Consider the following 15913-nt stretch of genomic DNA (forward strand, 5'->3'; position numbering starts at 1 on the left):
GGAGGGAGCTGAAGGTTCGAGTTACCACAGGTCAGCCTCAAAACCTTAATGACTTGGAGAGGATCTGCAAAGAGGGACAAAATCCCTCCTAAGATGTGTGCAAACCTGGTGGCCAACTACAAGAAACGTCTGAGCTCTGTGCTTGCCAACAAGGGTTTTGCCACCAAGTACTAAGTCATGTTTTGCGAAGGGGTCAAATATTTTTTCCCTCACTGTATATATGGTAAACAACATTATACAATATGAACAATATCCTTCCCAAATATCACCCTGAAAGTTCCCTCACCTGCATCAGTATGCCACAGGGAAGAACAAAAGGGTCCCAGACTCGCCTATAAGGGAGAATTTAGATAGTAAATAAGAGTAAATCAATGTCTACGCTGATTGTACAGGTGAACAAAAGACAACAATCCCAAGAGACTTTTTAATAGATATAAGTCATGCACATACCTGTCATCTGTATATAGGAGGGGAAATACCCCGAAAACAGATTCAGTGGATTTGTATGCCAGCAGGTCTGTATTACATGCTTGTTGGTTAAAGGATTGAGCCACACAGGGATTGTCAGAAGGAGCAAAGAATCTTCTTAAGCCTCGTACACACGCAATGAATTTCCGCCGACCGGTCGTCCGTCTTTTGTCCAGAGTGGTGTCTGTTGGTTGGAATGTGCTCTAGACTGCACACGAATTTTCCCGCACGACAGAATTCTACTTCAGAAGTGATATCATGTGTTGGATTGCTTTCTTTGTGTTCTTTCATCTCTGAGCATGCCTAGTCTTGCTCATAAGATTTTTCCCCATCGAAATCTGTACTAATGAGACGAAAATCCGACGTGTTTTGACGGTCGACAAAAATGTTATAGCCTGCACACCAGGATTTTTTCGGCCGAAAAGTCGGAGTCGGTTGTCGGAAGCATCATACTAACAATCCGAAAATCGGCAGATCGGTCGTCGGACGAAAATTCCCGGCCGAATTTCCACTCGTGTGTACGGGGCTTTATTCGCTTCCTACTAAGATGACAAGGGGGTTCAGTACCTTGCTTCCATCCAAATCCCACCTACCATTGATCATTAAAAATTTTAGTGTCTCAACAAGTCACTGTCGTGCTTCAACTAAGTGACCAGTCCTTCCTAGGGCAACGATCGTGGCAAATTAAAGCCCCCCCCCATTTACTAAGCTCTGGGGCATCTGCGCTTAAAGTTGCACGGTTTACTTGCTTTTAGTAAATCAACTCCAATGAGTGAGAGGAACAGACAGCAATAAAAACATCTTCTATTTTTTAGAAGACTTGGAAAAGTTAGAACCTCTGTCAGGTATTTCTGCTGTGACCCCATGGGAAGATTTCCCCTCACTTGTTATGCAAGAAACAGTGGACAGTTTCTCTAGATGCCAATTTGAACCCAACTTGCACTGCTTACGTAGATTCTGATTAGTACTGTGGACTATAGCACTTTGCTTCTTCTACTGTGGTTAGCTTTTTTGTCTTGCCACTGAGATCCCTGGTTTGAATCCTGGCATGTTCTCCTTGTGCTCACATGACTTTCCTCCAGGTCCTTCAGTTATTCTCCCACACTCCAAAGACATGCTGGTAGGTTATTTGGCTCTTTTCCAAAATGGCCCTAGTATGTGTACAGTATGAAATAAAGTGCAAAGAGGTTGATAAGGCGCTACCTGTGAGTGACAAAGTGCTGGGTAAAATGGTGTACCAAATCAAAATGGTGAGACCCAAAGATAATAAGGTATATAAATAAATGAAATAAAGTGCACAAGTGTTATTATTATCCCAATGGTCTAGGAGGAATAACCCATTATTGTCCTGAATCCAACAATGTGCAGTGACAAAGTCAAAAAAGTGCTATGTGCAATAAATAGACAGAAAATGGAGAAGCAGTGATAATTTATTCCAAATCAAAAAACACTATACAGTGCAAATACCAGTAAGAAAGTGGTGCTTACTGGAAATAAATTATATAAATTGTGATGAAAATAAAATAAATAAATAAATAAATATAAGAATTCTTCCTGAGAAAATGTTGTGTACAAATAGTCAAAAATAATGAGAATTCCAATAAGTGAAAAAGAGGTTGCATCCACCTGTGTGTCCACTAGGTGTCGCACCTTACACACAACCTGTTTGTTGCAATTGAGGTGAAGCAGGTAAAAATCCCAGGGGTTCCTCCAGTGAGACCAGCGGGTACAGGCTCTTTAATTACTCAAAGACAAGAGAGGAAACCCCGTGATGCCGTATACAAATGCAATCAGACTGCTAGGAAACGTAATGACTCACGGTATAGGCTGTTCACGATCAGTATGTCTAGCCGGGATGCTTCCGCGTTCCACAGCCCGAGCTCCAAACACCGGAAGTGACATACGACGTAATAGACTCCACCCTACACGTTTCGTCAGAGGACGTCTGCTGGAGTATGCATGCATGTGAAGTAGGGACCTTAGTGTAAGTTTCTTGAGGACAGGAACCGATGTGAATATATAATATGTAAAGAGCTGTGTATGTTAGTAGCCCTATGTAAATACCTTTAATAATAATAATCAGGATAGTGTCATTGAATAAGGCCAATGATGGTAGCCAGTGGAAGGTTTTCCAGTAGTGAGTGATCACTGGATGGGAATCTGCTATAGGGTGATAGCTCATAGTCTCTTCTTTCCACAGCTGGTGAACTGGGCTCCGCTGACACCGTCCGCGATCCACGAGGATTTGCAGTGAAGTTCTACACAGAGGAGGGTAACTGGGACCTGGTTGGCAACAATACCCCCATTTTCTTTATCCGGGATCCCATTCTGGTTAGTAAACAATGGATAAGCATCATATCTATTATGTACAAAGTATATTATGAGATAGGAAAAGTTCTGTGCTCAAATGTTAATACACAGCTAAGATGGATAAAGAAAGATTAATGGAAGGGTCCTGAAAATGTAGCTTCATGCTCCCTCAAAGTTTGACCATGGGACCACAGGCCTAGGCATGTGATTGTCCATTAAAGAGAAAAACGTTATTTAGACTGGCTGATCTCCTTCAGCAAAGATCATTTCTGCATATTCCAAGGTATTTGGTTATGTGGCTAGAATTGAAAGAAGCCTGAAGCAGCATTTTCTCCTGGGCAGGAAATAATCTACCGTATATACTCGAGTATAAGCCGACCCGAATATAAGCAGAGGCACCAAACTTTACCACAAAAAAGTGGGAAAACTTATTGACTCGAGTATAAGCCTAGGGTAGGAAATGCAGCAGCTACTGGATCAAACTGGACCACCACGAGACAAAACAGGGGCTGCGGGCATGGTACAGGAGATGCAGGGCTCTGGGCATGGTACAGGAGATGTCACAGGTCATGGTACAGGCATGGTACAGGCATGGCACAGGCATGGCACAGGTCATGGTGTACGAAAATATCGGCGCATATCAGCCGATACCGATATGCATTGGCCAAAATATCGGTATCTGCAATGAAAAAACGATATCGGTCGATCACTAGTTCGAATCTTGGCCGGTTCCTGCTGAACCGACCAAAATTTGAACCATGTATGGTCAACCTAAGGCTTGTCATGCATGATTATACAATTTTCTTTTACAATTTTCCTTTAGAATGACCAAAACCATATATTATGAGGTCAAATCTAAACAGGTTGCAAGCCTTTGCACTACATAGTTGAAGGTAAATCTAAAGGAAATTGAATACGAAAATTGCATAATGTATGGCCAGCCTAAGGACACTAACCTGCAATGTATTGCATTTGTGTTCTTGGGGTTAAATATCCTTTAAGTGACATTTAGCCATCCCTGGACTGGAGGGCTGTGTAGTCAAAAGGCTGCTCTGTACATCAAATAGACTTCTGCTTTCATTATAAAAGACTGCTTTTCATTTTTGTGATAACGACCATGTGATATAGTTGGTTGCCAAAGAGGTGTACTAAGGTCATCATCATTCTCACGCCTAGAGAAGTATCATTTCTAAATACAGCCCTGCCCTGCCTAATAGTGATAAAGACTCTTTAGAAGAAAACTCATGTTTTGTTAATCATTGATACAGCGAGTATAATTCCTGTATAAACATTATACTTTTTTTTTTTTTTTATCAAATTCTTTAATTTATGTTCAAAGAGAATTGAAGGAGGCACAATAATTATAGGTTCAGTAACATAACAATACAATAAATATACAAAGATGGAGCACAAGAGATATATATTGGTTTATCAATCTACATTAAAGGGTTACTAAACCATTCACTATATCTGATCTCTCCAGGAGCCTGCATTCACTATATCTGGTCTCCCCAGGAGCCTGCATTCACTATATCTGGTCTCCCCAGGAGCCTGCATTCACTATATCTGGTCTCCCCAGGAGCCAGCAGTCACTATATCTGGTCTCCCCAGGAGCCTGCATTCACTATATCTGATCTCCCCAGGAGCCAGCAGTCACTATATCTGATCTCCCCAGGAGCCTGCATTCACTATATCTGGTCTCCCCAGGAGCCTGCATTCACTATATCTGGTCTCCCCAGGAGCCTGCGTTCACTATATCTGATCTCCCCTGGATCCTGCATTCACTATATCTGGTCTCCCCAGGAGCCTGCATTCACTATATCTGGTCTCCCCAGGAGCCTGCAGTCACTATATCTGGTCTCCCCAGGATACTGCAGTCACTATATCTGATCTCCCCAGGAGCCTGCATTCACTATATCTGGTCTCCTCAGGAGCCTGCATTCACTATATCTGTTCTCCCCAGGAGCCTGCATTCACTATATCTGTTCTCCCCAGGAGCCTGCATTCACGATATCTGGTCTCCTCAGGAGCCTGCAGTCACTATATCTGTTCTCCCCAGGAGCCTGCATTCACTATATCTGGTCTCCCCAGGAGCCTGCAGTCACTATATCTGGTCTCCCCAGGAACCTGCATTCACTATATCTGGTCTCCCCAGGAGCCTGGATTCACTATATCTGGTCTCCCCAGGAGCCTGCATTCACTATATCTGGTCTCCCACACTACACAGTACATGGAAATGCAATTCTTTTAGTAAATATAAACTGCTTTCCTAAAAACAGTATATAGCAGTCTTGTGACTTCTATCAGTGTCCGGTTAAAGCTTGTAGGAGCCGTTTTCATTCTAATCTAACTGTCCTAAGAGGCTGCAGGACTCTGACCCTCATTCTGGACAGTACTGATTGGCCCTGTGCTGATTGAATGCACCCTCTCTAGCAAAACTTTCTAGCAATACACACCAAACTGAGCATGTGCAGAGTGACTCCAGAGGCTCTGTTCTATCAGGAAAGGAACTGGGGACAGTGGAGAAGGGGAGGATCAGAGAAGACAGGATGAAACAGCCTTTTTAAACAATGCAGAGGATTAACCAGTGACGGCTGGTGCATTAGGGGCGCCGGGGCGCCGCCCCCCAATCCATGCATCCGACCCCCTAATCTACATGCAGGGCGCCGGACGCATGGAGTTCAATGGGGATTTTTTTTTTTAACATGTGATTAGAGCCAGAGGCTCTAATAGGCTAAAAAAAAAAAGGGCATGCTCTGCGCCACGAGCCCACCCAATTGTGTGACAATAGCGAATGAATATTCGCTATTGGCACACAGATCCTCCTCCTGGCCAATCAGGAAGCGGGTCTGAGACCCATTTCCTGATTGGCCAAAAGGAGAAGCCATGCCATTGGCCATGGAGGAGGAGGGAGGAGACGTAGAAGACAGGGGGAAGAAGCCGTAGCTGAAGCCGCCGTCGCCGTGTGCTGCTGCTGCCTGCACTCCCTCCACATATCCAGGCAAGGTGAGTGGGGCCTGGTGTGGTCCGGAGGGGGGTAGTATGGTGCGGTCCGTCTGCCGCCCCCCCGGCCCATGGAGCACCAGCCCCCACTGGGATTAACCCCTTCCACAGTGAGTATAACAAGCATGTAAATGAGCAGAAGCTCTGCTGATTTCCATCATCCAATTCTGTGCAAGCAAAAATGCTGTTACTTTAATTTTCCTTGCACATGACTGGATATTCTTTGCAAACTGTAGGTTTACCTCAATCGCAAAGCTCTGGGGCAACTGCAAAGTGCACAGTCTATTTGACTTCAGTAAATCAGCCCCTCCGAGTCATCGCCTAGTTATACCTCTTCCACTGAGTGGTTGAAATGGTGAGCAAAGTGCAGAATCTATTTGCCTTTAGTAAATCAACCCCAAAGTGTTACTAAACCCACAACAGTAAAATCAAATCAATCTGCATATGCAGTAAAGCATGCTTGTTATACTCACTGTGGAAGGGATTAATCCCAGTGGCGGCTGGTACTCCATGGGTCGGGGGGGGCAGCAGATGGACCGCACCATACTACTCCCCCCCCCCCCCCCCCCCCCAGGACCACACCAGGCCCAATTTTTTTCTGTCTAGTGTCCTACTCCTATAGGGGGCAGTATAACCCAATGGTCAAGAATGACAGGAGCTGTGTCCGTCAATGAACATCAGAGAAATGGATGTTACGGTAAGTCAAAAATCTAATTTTTTCTTCCAGCATGGAATGTGGCATCCCCAGCAATGTCTTTAGATTTACTGCACTAGATGGTTCATCTATAATGATTTAACCACTTTAGCTCCGCTCACTGTGCCTCTACTGCGGCACAGTGGCTCATTCCCGTCCAGCGACGTAGACCTACTTTGCTGGACTCCTCCCCTTGTGGGCGGCTGCCGGAGGCTCACTCCCGCTGTATTCAGTCACAGCGGGAGTCGGGCCAGGGGAGGAGCAGCGGCAATCGCCGCTGCTCTTCCCCGATCGTCGGGGGAATCGAATCTGGAGATCCGCCCGCTTGTGTAAACAAAGCGGGTGGATCTCCTAAGTGACACAGTGACAGATTGCAGAGTTCAGCATAGCTGAACATGCGATCTGTCCCTGTGTCACTCAGTCCCCTCCCCCCACACACGTCAGTAAGCACCAGGCATACATTAACCCCTCCCTCTCCAATAAAATTAACCCCTTCCCTGCCAGTGTCATTTTTACAGTAACAGTGCATATGTATAGCACTGATTACTGTAGTGATGTCACTGGTACCCCCAAAAGTGTCAAAAATGTCAGTCAAGGGTCTGATCTGTCCGCCGCAATGTCGCAGTCCCGCAAAAAAAATCGCAGATCGCCGCCATTACTCGTTAAAAAAAAAAAAACACCAAAAATGACAGAAATCTTTCCCTTAGTTAGTAAACGCAATAACTTTTGCGCAAACCAATCAAAATACGCTTATTGCGATTTTTTTTTACCAAACATAGGTAGCAGAAATTGGCCAAAAATGTAAAAAAATTTTGATTTTTACATTTTTTTGGGGGGGAATTTCATATAAAAAAAATGTGAAAAATATTGTTATTTTTTCAAAATTTACGCTCTTTTTTTGTTTATAGTGCAAAAAGTAAAAATTGCACGGGTGATCAAATACCACCAAAAGAAAGCTCTGTTTGTGGGAAAAAAAGGACATAAATTTAGTTTGGGTACGGCGTCGCACGTCTGCGCAATTGTCAGTTAAATTTGCACGGTGCCGAATCGCAAAAAGTGGCCTGGACGTAAGACAGCAAAATCCTCCGGTGGTAAAGTGGTTAAATTTCTTTTCAAAATGACACCTTTGGCACTCTATCAACAGTAATGTCAGGTTATACATAATAAATGAGCAGAGGAAATACTGCAAACATGAATACAGTTGAGTTTATATACTGTATACAAGAAGAAGGAACAGGTTCCCATATAAAAATACACCAGATGTGTGCTTCACTGCTGACAAAACCATCAGCCAAGGGATTCCTAAACCATTAAAGTTCAGCTCCGGGCAAAACGTTTTTTTTTTTTTTCCAAATACAGTGGGGAAGGCTAATTTTTTAGTGCTATGACTTCACTTCACTTTGTATCCATGTGACACCAGGACAAGATATAAGGGGACTGTGGGGGTGGGGGGGGGGGGGGGTCACCAGGACTTGAAGTCACAGAAGGCAATATAACACCCCACAGAGGTATAAACCCATCACCACTTTACTGAAAAGTATTGTATTACTCCCCTGGAGAAATTTTTCATCGCTACTAGTTCAGGAATCAGGACGTTCCCAGCCTCTGATCTGAAAAAAAGCATGCCGTAAGTTAAATCAAACCTTCTGTATACACAGGTGTGGGACTCGGTATGATGACCAGGGAACTAGCATTTCCTAAAGGAAATGTCAGCAATGATACATCCCAGTTTTTCTTTCAATACATTAATGTTTTCTTTGAGAAGAAAAACACTGGTATTGTGCATAAGAACTCTTTCACACGGTCCGCCTCCGTAGCTGAGACGGTGGATGACAGCTCCGTCTCCGCTTGCAGAGCGGAGAGGGAGGGGTCTCAGCCCCCGCTGCCCTCTATGGGGGATCGGATGAGAGCGGACCGCCTGTCTGCTCTCATCCGATCTGATCCGATCACTGAACGGATGGAAAAATAGGGTTTCCATCCATCCAGATTTCACGGACAGGATCGGATACGGATGGCAGCGGGTGTCAGCGGACATCCGCTGCCCCATAGAGCTGCATGGAGGATCCGATCAGATCCGCCTAAAAAACTGACAGGCGGATCTAATCGGACAGCCCGTGTGAAAGAGCCCTAAAACACTCCTATACACAGGGCTGCTGTTAGAAATCACGGAGCCCCATACAGCCTACCTGGCAGGGCCCCCCCCCCCCCCCGAATTTATCCAGACAATATTTTCACAAAAAATACAATAAAATCATTAATAGCAGACACTAACATAACAGGGAACTTGTGTGAATTAGCTCTTTTAATTGTTTTTTACATAAAAAAAAATATAATTTATTTTATAAATGTTAAAAATGTTTACAATTATTTTACAATTTTTTTTTTATTAATCTAGTACAATGTTAAATTGTTGTTTTTTTTTTTTTTTTACAATTTGTTATTTTTTTACAGGACAGGGAAGCCTGCAGCGCTGCAAGGGGGTGGCAGAGTGAAAGGGGGGCACACGGGGAGAGGGGGGGGGGGGCAGAAGCAGGCAGAACAGGGAGGGGGATCGGTGTCAGAGAAGCAATTACAGGAACGATGCCATGTGTCTGTGTCTCTCCCCGCAGCAGCTGAAAGCTGTCAGGAGGAGGAGAAACTGGCTTTCAGCTTCTGCAGAGAGCCACACAGGGCTTCCTTCTGTATTTGCCCCTCCTCCCGACCACACCGATTCCCCCGTGCTGCTGGGGCCCCCCTTGTGTGCCTGGGCCCCCTACAGGAGGACTGGTGGTCCCCCCCTATCAGCGGCCCTGCTTATACATGAGAAAGAAATCCCACATAGATAGCAATTACGGTAACGTGGAGTGGAGATCCACACTGAGCAGTGATGGGTGAAAGACCCTTTCTATGCTCAACCTCCTTTGTGGCCGGTGGTGGGGAACCAGATGGGAAAAGCTGACTGTAAACTAGATGCTGAGATGTAGTGATTTTGTACATGAGCACTGTTTCCGTAAGTGTTGAAATGTTTCAGAGTAATAATGGATCCTCTCCTTTGCAGTTTCCGTCCTTCATTCACAGTCAGAAGAGGAACCCACAGACCAATCTGAAAGACCCCGATATGGCATGGGACTTCTGGAGCCTTCGTCCTGAGTCTTTGCACCAGGTGAGTGGAGCATTTCCAGGGACACTTTGCAGCACAGCTATCGATTACTTACCTCACCCACTTCCCTGAAGCTCCGCCCACTACACATAATTATTCTCCGCCTACTTATTATTATTATTATATAGGATTTATATAGCGCGGACAGTTTAAGCAGCGCTTTACAACTTGAGGGTAGACAGTACAAATACAATACACTTCAATACAGAAGGAATCAGAGGTCCCTGCTCGTTAGAGCTTACAATCTAAGAGGGACGGTCAAGAGATACAAGAGGTAATACCTGTGGGGGGTGGGCTGATGGAGAAAATAAGAGCACAGTTGTTAGGTGGTTGCCAGATAGGTTTCTCTGAAGAGATGTGTTTTCAGGGATCGTCTGAAAGTAGTCAAAGTTGGAGATAGTCGGACAGATGGGGGTAGAGCATTCCAAAGGATGGGAGAAGCTTGGGAGAAGTCCTGGAGGCGAGCATGGGAAGAGGTTACAAGGGAGCTAGAGAGCAGGAGGTCCTGGGAGGAACGAAGAGAACGAGTTGGTCGATATTTTGAGACCAGATTAGTGATGTAGCTGGGCGCCAAGTTATGGATGGCTTTGTAGGTTATGGTTAATAGCTTGAATTTAATTTGTTGGTTGAGTGTCAGCAAATGGAGGGATTGGCAAAGAGGGGTAGCAGACACAGAGCGGTTTGCAAGGTGGATGAGCCTGGCAGCAGCGTTCATGATGGACTGAAGGGGGGATAGTCTTTTTAAAGGTAAGCCAATGAGAATGTAGTTGCCGTAATCGAGACGAGAGATTTCCAGGGAGTGGATTAGAAGCTTTGTCAGATTATAGGGTCTACTCAATAAAGAGAGAATTACAGGAAAATGAAAAGGCAATTTTAAACTTGAGGCCAAAGTAGCAGAGTTGGAATAATTCTCCCATTCAGCTGCACTACTTCTGCCTAAAGTTTAAAATTCTCATCACAATTCCCTGCAAAAAGTGTGAAATGTGCTCAGGTGTGACCATACAAAAAATGGAATATGGAAATAGAAATAAAGTGTAAATAAGTACATCAAGTAAGTTCAAAGTGTAAATAAATACATTGCTGGGACAATATAAATTACCTGGGACCGGCTCCTATTTGCTGGGACTGTCCCTGCAAAAACGGGACAGTTGGCAAGTATGTCATAATAGTCATCCTCTGGATGTTAGAGGTCCTGGCAGCTCTCATCATCACTGCATGTGAGCAAGGTGCAGCTTGGTGTGGCAGGCAGTAAACACCCAGGGGTTGATTTACTAAAGGCAAAAAGACTGTGCACTTTGCAAGTGCGGTTACTCCAGAGCTCCAATCATGTGCAAGCAAAAGTGCTGTTTTTTTTTTTAATTTTCCTTGCATGTGATTGGGTACTCTTTGCAAAGTAAAGCCTTACCCTTATTTACTAAGCGCTGGAACAACTGCGCTTGCAGAGTGCAACTGCACTTTGCAAAGTGCACAGTCTTTTTGCCATTAATAAATTAACCCCACAGAGTCCAAAGTAGGCAATAGCAATATACTGTAGAAAGTTCCAACTGTGCAGCTAGGCCTGGCGGGTAGGCACAACCATCTGGAGCTCCTTACAGACTGCAACAGTGGTCTGTAGACTTGGAAGATGCAGACAGCGCCTGCAACAAGGAGAGGAATGTGGCCTGACCGGTCAACACCCAAAGGGTGGGGGGCTTCCTGAAGTGAGGTAGAGGTAGTGCTTGCACTGTTCCTCCTCCTGAACCTTTCCCTACCTCTAAGCACTGTCAATATCAGAGATGTGTGTGAACACTGCTCTAGGTCAGTCTCCTATCTCCACCTCCACTAATACACAGACCAGGTGTTTGCCCCGTTCATCACGGATTCCAATGAGCGAAAAAGAATTCTGGTTGGCCGCACATCCAGTAAAATCAGCTTTATTTCAGTAAGTCCATAAAAACATGTCCAAAAACACAAATAGAGGGGAAAAGCATCATTGTTCCACTCTATTTGTGTTTTTGTACAAGTTTTTATGGACTTGCTAAAATAAAGGTGATTTTACTGGACGTGCGGCCAACCAGAATTCTTTTTTGCTCACTGTCCATGTCAGATTAGGAACCTGTCTCTACACTGGCCACTCACAAATGTGCGACAAACCCAGGGGACAGTGTCTCAAATAGACACTTCCCTGACCGAAGATGGCTGCTGAGGTCACAGGAGCATCAGCGTTCCAGTCGGACAGCTGTTCCCCTTGTTGACCGCACAAAGTCATAAAGGAACCAAGTTCCTTCCCTCCTACAGTTGGGTCACACATATCAGGTTACTGAAAGTCAGTGATGGATTTTCATATATAATAAAAGGTATTCTGACTGCCAGTGTAATGTAGCACATTGAGGCTGGGTTCAAACTGTGTGCGGAGAAGCTTGAAGCAGGGGGTCCGGTGCATCCCTGTTCACCATTTCTGGTCCAAATTCGGTCCAAATTTTTGGCTGAATTCGGACCTGAAACTGAGCAGAAGACACACAGGACCCTTCTGAAAACCGCTCCTGCTGCCATCCCGGTGCTGTGTGAATCAGGTCCATGTCTCCTGACATGCAAATTGTATTCGGGGAAACCCGCATCTAATTCGCACCAGTGTAAAACCAGCCTAAGGGTAGATCAGAATGACAGGCTAACATTTCCATCTTAAAGCGGAGTTCCGGCTTGTTTTATTTTTCTTCTAAATAACCCCCGTGATGGTCACACCTAGTGCTATTCGTAATGGTATGCGTATGAAATGTAGGTATTTTAAATCGTGATCTTTTTAAATAAACTCACTTTGTTGTCCCCGGCGAGCGCACTCCCATCTTTAGTGTGGGCATCTGAAGCCCACTTGTTCCTCCTTACGGGATACAGCGCTGCACACTCATTGTGTTTCAGGCTTATCTCCACCTTGCATTGCGTCATTTCCTGTTTTGAAATCCCATGATGCTACACGCGGCTGATGTCCATTGACTCCTGGGATTGATGACACTCAAATCCCAGGAGTCAATGGGTGGGTGGACATGACATACCTCAGAGTGGCAAGGTACAGCGGAAGCAGCAGATTCAGCATAAATTTAAAGTGGAGTTCCACCCTAAATTTATACTTACCTCCATCTTCTCGCTCCGGGTCACCTGAAAAACAAATGGATAATCGCAATTTTTTTTTTTTTTTTTTACTTACCTCGTAGAGAAAATATACTTACCTTACTTCCTTCTTCCTCCCCTCGGCGGCCACGGCCCGTCGTCACTTCCTGGCTTTTGCAATGATTCCTGGGAGCTGAACGTCATCGCTCCCAGGAATCATTGCGCCTGCACCGGCCCCGACGTCAGTTCCGGTGTGCGCGCGTCATTCCCTTCTAAACAGCTTCTGGGCATGCCCAGAAGCTGTGGAGGGATGACGCGCGCGCACCGGAAGTGACGGCGGGGCCGGTGCAGTGCATCGTGGGACCGAAGAAGAAGGAAGAGGACACAGAAGAGGATCGCGCCGGCTTCAAGCTGCCCACACCTGAGATGGCAGCGCTGGAGAATACTTTTTCAAGGTAAGTATTTCTCCTAAAAGGTAAGTGCAACCCGGGACAGATCAGAGGCTAGCCATTGTGGAATGTACTAGCCCTGACTGTCCCGGGGGTATTTTTATTTAAAAATTTATTACCAGGGTGGAACTCCGCTTTAAGGTATTTACTTTGCTGCGGAAAAAAAAAGTGTCCAAATAGACATTAGAAACTAATCAGACGTGGGGGGTGGTGTCGTGTAAAAAATTACTGGAACTCTGCTTTAGGATGTGGTTCTTGGTTGGGGAGAAAAATAAGTCTCTTTAGTCTTTTTATCATTTATTCCTGTGGTCAAGTCTAGGAGAGAGGGTTTAGGGGTGTGGGATACCCAAAAGTGCACAAAAGTTGTACAGGTAGTTTGATAAAAGTAGTAGTAGGCCTCTTGCTAATTGTTGACCTTGTGAGAGCAGTCACCATACTCCTTAAATTGCAGTGGATCTCTCTCTACTCAGTTCGGCTCTTGACCCTCTGATAGCACTCAAGGATACCTTGATCTATGGGCAACAATTCATTCTTACATTGTCCAGCAATAGCTTCTACCCAGCTCCTCTGTGACACTCCTCAGCAAGAAGATTCTTTTCAGATACACCCTTAAGGAGGACATCCTTTAATCCCAACTCCCTCCAGATAGACACTCCAGCAGGCAGCCATCATTTCTTGGGCCTCCAGCACATGCCTCAGGCTGAGGCATGCCCAAAGAGACAAAATACTATCCTCCTCAGGCAAAACTCAGGAGATGCAAAACACCCAGGAATGGTCTCCCAAATACTTAGTATTTACTCCCAAGTATTTATCATCTTTCCAAATCATAACTCTGAACAAGGATTTCAGGGGTTGGGTGGGGCAGATACATAACTCAGAGATTGTCCTTCCCACTCTAATTACTGCAACCTCCTTCACAGTAACAGGCAGAAGCAGGGCCTGGACAGGGGGGTGGGCAAGAAGGGCAGCCTCCCTGGTTGCAGCAGTGGGGGAAAGGGCCCTTACTCCTAAGCTCTAAAACAGTGGTTCATAAACAGGGACATGCTGTAGCTTCATGTCTACTTTGACAGCTACTGCTGTAAAAATCAGGAAAATGTCCACGAATGTGCAGTGCACACTCCATGCCAACCATGGACAACTGGTGCAAGGGGGCAGTGAATAGGCAAAGACGGTACACCCATTCTATGGCATGCACTAGTAGTGAGGGGAGAAGGTGCAGTTCCCCATCCTTGCTCAGGGTGCTGAACTAACTTGTCCAGGTACTGGGCAGAAGCAATTAGGTTAAGATCTGCAGGACTAGCAGAGCCTAAAAAAAAATGTAAACAGAGCTCAAGCTGGTTACAGCCCAGCAAAAACACACTAAAGTTAGTTAGGGACTCAACAGCATAGGGCAGGGTCCCTACAGTAATCTGCTAGATCGTTTCTCAACTTTTATTCCATAGAAGAACCCTTAAAATAACTTTCTCAGCTCTTGTAGTAAGTGGGTCTTCTCTGAAAGTAACTTGGGGGGGACAGGTGAGGTTTTGCAGTGATGAGTGCGTGGGGCCCCTGTGCTCCCTGAGGGTCACACCTGCAACCTTGAGCTTAATGTATAATAGAGGTAAACAGAGGGGAGAACATACTGCTACCTCTAGTTTCTCCTATTCACACTTTGCGTTTCTTATTACTAACCCCATGCACTCTGCATTATTACTACTAACCCTTATGATCTGCATTACAGTACTACTGACCTCTGAACTCTGTTTTACTTACTTATAAACTCTTTGTTACTCCCTCTTGGTCTGTGTGCTCTCTGTTACTTACTACTGACCTCTGCACTGTGAGTTACATACTACTGACCTCTGAACTCTGCATTACTTACTCCATATCCCTGCACTCTGCCTTATTACTACTTACCCTTATAATTTGCATTAATTACTATTGACCTCTGAACTCTGTGCTACTTACTCCTAAACTCTTTGTTACTCACTCTTGACCTGTGTGCTCTCCGTTACCTACTACTGACTTCTGCACAGTGCATTACATACTACTGACCCGTGAACTCTGCATTACGTACTCCATACCCCAGCACTCTGCCTTATTACTACTGACCCTTATAAATTGCATTACTTACCACTGACCTCTGAACTCTGTGCTACTTACTCCTAAACTCTTTGTTACTCACTCTTGACCTGTGTGCTCTCCGTTACCTACTACTGACTTCTACACAGTGTGTTACATACTACTGATCTCTGAACTCTGCATTACTTACTCCATATCCCTGCACTTTGCCTTATTACTACTGACCCTTATAATTTGCATTACTTACTACTGATCTCTGAACTCTGTGCTACTTACTCCTAAACTTTTTTTTACTCACTCTTGACCAGTGTGTTCTCCGTTACTTACTACTGACCTCTGCACTGTGAGTTACATACTACTGACCTCTGAACTCTAAATATCAAATAACGATCATCCCAGCAGCCATTGTGTCTGTGGCTATAGAGGGTCTATATGTTGACAGATCATGCCCGGCAACCAAATCTAAAGGAATAGATTGGGGCAAAAGAATACAGCAATAAAAAGAATTATGAAACAGAAAGTAGAGATGTAATTAAATATAACTGAGGGAATATGCAATACACAACAAAAATAACCTGTGTAGCACCCTACAGGTAGGTGCTAGGTAAAGTATAGTGGGCCTTGGCTGCTTAACAGCAGGGCCATGATTTCAGCTGGACTGTCATGTCTCCCAGGTGAGATTACTGAGAGGGGAGTCTCCCCACT

General features: G+C 45.0%; 1 protein-coding gene across 2 annotated transcripts in view; it reads left to right on the plus strand.

Moving 5' to 3' along the window:
- Positions 1 to 15913, plus strand: part of LOC309565267 (catalase-like) — a 96551-nt gene that overhangs the window by 48575 nt on the left and 32063 nt on the right. For both annotated transcript variants that reach the window (XM_082270154.1, XM_082270153.1), the window contains 2 exons: positions 2669 to 2799; positions 9513 to 9617. In XM_082270154.1, the coding sequence (XP_082126280.1) occupies positions 2669 to 2799; positions 9513 to 9617 (236 nt within the window). The remainder of the gene's footprint in view (positions 1 to 2668; positions 2800 to 9512; positions 9618 to 15913) is intronic.

The sequence above is a fragment of the Pelophylax lessonae genome (genome assembly GCF_965119305.1).
Source record: "Pelophylax lessonae genome assembly, chromosome: 10".
NCBI classification, from domain to species: Eukaryota; Metazoa; Chordata; class Amphibia; order Anura; family Ranidae; genus Pelophylax; species Pelophylax lessonae.